The 6,945-nt window shown below is 45.4% G+C and overlaps 1 protein-coding gene across 4 annotated transcripts in view; it reads right to left on the reverse strand.

The window, feature by feature from the left end:
* PIP5K1C (phosphatidylinositol-4-phosphate 5-kinase type 1 gamma) overlaps positions 1–6,702 on the reverse strand; it is a 368,099-nt gene extending 361,397 nt beyond the window's left edge. For all 4 annotated transcript variants that reach the window (XM_029614097.1, XM_029614096.1, XM_029614095.1 and 1 more), the window contains exon 1: positions 6,402–6,702. In XM_029614097.1, the coding sequence (XP_029469957.1) occupies positions 6,402–6,522 (121 nt within the window). In that variant the 5' untranslated portion in view covers positions 6,523–6,702. The remainder of the gene's footprint in view (positions 1–6,401) is intronic.
* Between the last annotated feature and the right edge of the window lie 243 nt (positions 6,703–6,945).

A 6,945-nucleotide genomic window follows, 5' to 3' on the forward strand; every position in this document is an offset into this window, starting at 1 on the left:
TATTACCCCTTACTGAATAAGGGGTAAAGCTAGCGCGTCAAAAACGCGCGTCCAAACGCGGGTTAACAGTGCGCTCCGCTGGAGCGCATTGTACTGTATCGGCCTGTTTGTGAGTGGGACAGTCAAACAAGAGATTTGCATTACGTCAGAAAAGTCTGGCCTCTCCACAAGAAGTTGGTTCCAGGGCAGAAGAATCTTGCGCATGACCCATTGGTGGATCCAAGTAAGTTATTTCTTCCACCTTTGCACATCAAACTTTATCAGTTGCCAGTGGACAATATATTAATGCAAATAACCATTATTAGCTTTGCAAAATATATGTTTAAGAAATCATGTCACAGCCTGATGAATATGTGTTCTGCAAGTTTTGGAGACTGCAAAAGGAGAAAAAAATCCCAAGAAATACCTAAATTTATCAATTAAAAGATAGTCAAACTACATTGGTTGAAGGCAGTCTCTGAAATGGCTGGCTGAGTTAAATAGAATTTTCCCTTTATTACTCATCATAGGAAAAACATTAAAATTATGGTGTCACTTCAGTTACAGTGACACAAAGTCCCTCCATTACCAAGCACTTTGTGAAGTAACACAAAACTCTGCAAAAGGTCACTCAAACTATAAAGCAAACCTGCTATACTAATACTGCATTAAATCCCAGAACTCAAACAGCAAAAACCCTACATGAAAAGGCAACACTGCAAATATTCCACCTGGCCCTAACACACCAAATACACCTTCTAGTGAGAAAATGAACAAGCTGGACTAGTACAGATCACTTCACAGAACTTCAATGCTAGCGAAATACTTCCCCTCCATCACACATATAGAACACAGACCCTTCCCCCAAATGCAGAATAAGGGATCACAAATTAGAAAAAAAATAAGGATAAAAACTGAATTATTCTTTGTTCTGCTATCCTCTCCATCTTTCTGTTCCCTGCAGATAGAAGAAGGGAGGAGGGACAAGAGAGAAGGGGCTGGATTAGGGAAGGTTCTTCTTTGCTTTGCACTGTACTCTGTCTATGCCAGGTTCACATTCACTCCCATCCAGTTCCTTGCATGCTACTTGGGAGAGGAAGGGCTGGAGTAGGAAGCAGAAGGCTGATCTCTGCTGCCTGAGATTTTGGATACTAGCCAAAAGAGCCATTAGGGCAGAGCCTTCAGTGGTTCTGCAACCTTGCTGATGATACCCCCTCGGGCAGCTGCCCCACCTCCCTCGCCCTGGCTCTGGCCCAAGGACCTGATGCAACCCCTGGCAGAAATCTGTTCAGCAGTGGATTCTACCCCTACCGCCAGCTCAGATAATTGAAGTCCCAACCAGGTCCATGTAAAACAAACCAGAAAAAAAAAACAGGAAAAGTTCAATAATTCCAAAATGCCAAATTGATTTTGCTACACACCTGTTGGATTGTGTTCATATCAGTGTGTTTGCCCATCGTTCCACACTTCATTGTGGGTTTATCCGGTATGATAGGGATAACATTTTGATGCTTGAAAATGTTTTCAGTTTTGAAAACAAAACGTAACCCAACTTTGTTGCAGTCAGACATTTTTATAGTTGATCATTCCAACCTCGGAGCTCACCTGGCTGCTAACAATAATTGAGCTCCAAGAGTTTATGAAGAGAAGTGGTGATGCTGATAGTGGCAGACTGGGCCGTGTGTGGCACCTTCATGTTCCTGGTCCGGGTTATCTCCTCACTGTTCCATTTTGGTTTTTTCTACATTCAGACAATATCCAACAAGGCAATGATCTGTGCAGTCTGGGTAAACAAGCATCGGGGTAACTTGTTTGATGCGGCGGTTACTACGCTTAATCATTAAGCCTTATGCTCACCTTTGATGCAACTCCAACATTACTCTCTGCATCAAAGGTAGGGGATGGCAGAAACTTGAATCAAACAGTTATCAACAAGGGCCCTGAAACTGGTGGTTGATGAAACAGATATGTATGGGAAAATAAGTGTGGGAGCTTGCTGGGCAGACTGGATGGGCCGATTGGTCTTTTTCTGCCGTCATTTCTATGTTTCTATAGAAGTGCAAGTTTTAGCATGTCAGAGCAACATAGGTTGTTGTTGGTGTAAGGCCACCACTGATTGGCTGCATTATGCATTGCTGGTTTTCGATCTGCTTGTGCAGATGGAGCCACATGGGCCAAAAACAGGGACAGAGGCTGCATCATAGCTATAAGGAGCTTTCAGCTGCATGGAGAGTGGTACAGGTTATGGGGAGGAAAGCACTGGTGGTACTGAACTATGGGTTCAAAGCAAGTATGGGTGGTGATTCCTGGAACTTCCAACCATGCCGCAGAAGAGGAGGCATGGACATCAGCCACTAAGGATGCAGGCTTTGAAGGCACAAAATGCAGAAATTGTCATTATAATCTGGATACTAAATCTGAGAGTCTCTCCCTGATTAGGATCTCCAGAGGGGAGTATTTTGCTCATGTTGCAAAAGAGGAAAATGAGAGGAAGAGAAAGGGATGAGAAAGGAAAAGACAATAAAAAGAAGTAAGCGTGCATGGGTGGGTGTGAGAAAGTGTGTTTGTGTGTGGTGTGCACTAACACCCTATCTCGCCCATCCACTGGCTTTCCACACTCCCTAAGTGGGGAGATACTATGGGGGGGGGGGGAGGGAGGGAGGGAATGGGGAAGAGTGCAAGGTTGTTGGGGGTGTGGCAGGATTGCCAACTTTGGAGAAATCTAGAATTATGGTTGCTACTATTATCTGCCACCATCCTAAACCCATGAGAACACTGCTCCCTGCCCACAGCTCATTCAGTTCCCCAGTATTCCAAATCATTGGTAGGGCCAGACATGGTCCCCCATGCCCCTTCCCTCCTCCCTCCCCCAGTCATCTCAGTGATTTTAAGTCTCCTATGTGGTCCTTCTCTTGAAAATTTTGGGACCCGTGGTTTACAAGCGAACACCTAAATGCATTAAACTGCAGTTTTTTTGCGAGAGAGATCCCACTATTGCAGTGGGGTGTCACCGCGATAGTGGGGCCTTCCCCGAAAAACATAGCGGTTCTATGGCGCATTCTTTTATCTCACGGCCAAGCACTGCAGGACAAAAGAACGTAGTTAGTGGTCCTTTAGGTGCAATAGTAGCCCCAAGCTCAAGGGACCCCTTCACCTTCAAGGGCCAGCCGCTTAAGAAGATGCCTGCATAAAGAAAAGTTGAACAGGGGTCAGGGTTGACCCCTGGCTCAACCCGAGGCGGCCTCAACTCAAAGTAAAAAATAATAAGTTTCCAGTTTATGCACAGTGATGGCCCCCTCCAAGGCTAAAATAAAATGCACAGGGGTTTAGGATGACTCATTCACCCCAATAGTAAAAGAAACTCATTGAAATATAGTGTCCTCTCTCTTCCCACCCCAAAGGTATCACCAAAAATCATTGCAGTTCAGGAGAGGAACTCCCCTCCCCCCCCAAATGTATCAATAAACCATCACTGTGATTCAGGGAGCCCCTCCACCCGTGGCACCCCCTCACACCTTTAAAATTAGAAGATCCCACAATGGGGCCTGGGGTACCCCCTAGCACTCAGCTCGGTACACACCATTTTTCAAAATGGCACTGACTTGACTTTGCTACTGTCATGTGAAAGGGGGCAAGGTCTGAGGATCAGACCTAGGCCACATGGCATCAACCAGGCCAGGGGCTCAGGAGCACCCCTGGGCCCCATCATGAATCTATCTTCTAATTTTGAAGGTTTGAGGAGTGCAGGAAGGGGGTCAGGGGGCTCCCTGTACCCCAATGTTGTTTTGATACATTTGGGGAGGGGGGGGGGGGGGAGTACCCCCACTGAATCCCAATGATTTTTGCAGATACCTTTGGGAGGAGGGGGTGTCACCATACCCTAACAAGTTTCTTTTACTATTGAGTAGGGGGAGACACCCTGAACCCCAATGCATGTTATTTTAACCTTTGGAGGGGGTGGAGAAGCAGCTGTCACCACATGTGAACTGGAAACCTTTTTTTACTTTGAGGAGTCGGGGCCACCTCAAGTGGCAGCCCTGGGTTGAGCTGGGGGGTCAGCCCCCACCCTATTTGTGTTGGCAACTTTTTAACTTTAAATGTAATGCAGGATCCTCGGGACCTGCGTTAGGGTTCCTGGGGCTCCCGCATTACATTTACCGATTCCCATGAAGGTGGTGCTCTTTTATCTCAGCTGACCACTTTCTCGGTCAGCCATGATAAAATAGTAACATCAAATTGCCTATTAATGACCATCTTTGCATGTATTTGCATTATTCATGTATGCAAATCACATGCAACATGTCATTGTAATAGGAGAGGGAACCTGGGCAGGGTCATGCAAATTATCATGTATATCACGCAATATATGCTTAATGTGTTAGAGCACTGCCTTGGATTAATGCATCACCCAATAACTTTGTAACTGAGGCAATGGACGGTGAAGGGACTTTGCTGAGGTCACAAGGAACATCAATGGGAGAAACTGGATTTGAACCCTGGTTTCCCCGATTCTCAGCCCACTGCTCAAAATACTAAGCTATTTTTCCACTCAACACGCAAAAGGGCATCCATAATTCACAATGACACCAGCAAAAATGGCTAGTAATTCTCAGACCCGATGTGAAGGACAGCTTCAGATGGGAGACAGAAGGAATGCACAGCAGAAGCCAACAGAAACACCATCTTAAAATGTTCCACATAGAACTAATGAAGCATACTTTCCCTAAATACATGTGCAGTTATATGTGGATCAAAAAATAACCTTGTCTGGAAATGTCAACAGAATCCTAAACATCAGTTATTAGGAAAAAGGTGAGGGGTGGAGGACAGACACAAAATGATCTCAAACCTTCTTCCCTTCATAAAAGTAGGATAAAAAATGGTTTTCATGTATATATTTGCATCAAATGAAGGCACTTGCTGTATTTTTAATATCCAAAGTGAAATGTGCCCCCTAGCCTATATCTTTTTGTTCAGAGAGGCTTACTCATTTCTGGCCTCATTTAATATAAACAAGTTCCCTATATTTAAGGGCAACAAAGGAGAGAACAGCAAAATAAGCAATCCATGCCACATTTATCTGCCATTATTTAGATTACAAGGAGAAAGAGAATCAAAGACTTTGATCAGCATTCAAGGATCAGATTCTCAAATGTCTACCAGACATAGGAAACTGCTCACAAACTAAGAACTGTTTTTCTATACTTAGTTTCACAACGAATACAAGATTTGCCATACTGGATCAGACCAAAGGACCATCAAGCTCAATATCCTGTTTCCAACAATGGCCAATCCAGGTCACAAGTACCTGGCAGATCCCAAATGGTTGATAGATTCCATGCAGGAATAAGCAGTTGATTTTCACAAGCTTTGGACTTTACTTCCAGGAACTTTTTAAACTTAGCTACACTAACAGCTTTCACCACATCCTCCAGTAACAAATGCCAGAATTTAATTGTGTGTTAAGATAAATAGGAGAAACTATTTTTTTACTTAACTGATTTACATTGCAGTCCACTTTACAGACCTCTATATGCATACAATATTACAACTGCAAAATAAAAAGCTTTCAGCTAGGTCACCAGAGTGAACTTATTCTGCCATTTAAAACGCTGAAAACAATTACATTTATGAAGATAAAGCAGAGACAAGGAGCTTAGATTTAAGTGGATTTGCATGGCAATCTGTGACCAATCTATGCAACTACAGATGCTCGTCCAAAACTGAGTCATCTAACATGTAGAATGTTTCGACTTTATTTGGTAATATCTCGTTATTTTTTCAGCACATGCTTGAGAAAAATGTCTTCTGGCCTAGCTTTATATAAGGATGAGCAAATAAATCAAGCACATGAATGGGCATATTCCCGTAAAAAAAAACAAACAAACACACACCAGAACCACACTATTACCAAAAAAAAAAAATCTGTTATAAGGCAGAGGAGGAAGGGAATTGTGCTCTATAGGATATTTATCATTTATTACAGAAGCTGCATTCACAAGCTGGAGTATGGCACATTATACAGCTTGTGTCCCTCCTTTCCCGAAAAGGCCGAAGATGAAGAGGGCTCTTCAGGGCGGCAAACTGAAAATACAGGTTAGATATGCCAACCTTCCCTCACCCTCACCACATCAGCACTAGCAGCTCCCACCATCCTAACTAATACGAGGAAACTAGATGGGGGACTCCCTTTTCCTCCCGACTCAAGAAGCAGCTCTGGATGCCTGCCCTGTAGTCTTCAAAACGCACGGACAAGCAATCCTCCCCCAAATAATACGAAGCCCCGGCTCTGCTTGTCATACTTGCTCTCCCGCCCTCAATGCAAAGTCAACCCAAAATATCATGGGGTGGAGAGTCAAACCACTCCTTTCACCCCTCCCGCCCCGTTGCTATGGATACAACAGTCGCTGGCCCCGCTCTACCTGTGGCAGTGTCCCCGGCACCTCCTTCTAAGGATTCCAGCCCCCAGTCGGCCTCAGGCATGCTGCCGGCGGCGGCCGCCGCTGCCGCCACCTCCTCCTCCTCCTCTTCCGTGGCTTCCATCTCCTGCTTCGGGCGGTGGGGGAGAAAGAGACCGTGCTCCGAGCGCGCCCTCACACTATCATGGGCAGGAACTCTCGCGCGCCACCAGAAAGCACTACCACGGAAACCCTGCCTCGCCGCAGCACACAACACCGACAGCCGGTGCGCGCCCACCTCAGCCGCTGCTGTCACTACGCAAAGTACGCCCCGCCCCTGGCGCTCCAACATCAGCGAGACGGCACCTGCTGCTAGAGAGACTGCGCCCCCCTGCCCTGCGTCATAGCACGTGGTGATGTCATTCCCACGCTTTGAAACGTGTTACTGTGCCTGCACACCCATCGTCATCATTATGATGGTTATTATTATTATTGTGATCGTCTGCATAGAGGTTATCTGGAACTGCTGTAGACCCATTCTTCGGATTTTAAATGTATTCCCCGTACC

This window comes from Rhinatrema bivittatum, chromosome 8 (assembly GCF_901001135.1).
Source record: "Rhinatrema bivittatum chromosome 8, aRhiBiv1.1, whole genome shotgun sequence".
Classification (NCBI taxonomy): domain Eukaryota; kingdom Metazoa; phylum Chordata; class Amphibia; order Gymnophiona; family Rhinatrematidae; genus Rhinatrema; species Rhinatrema bivittatum.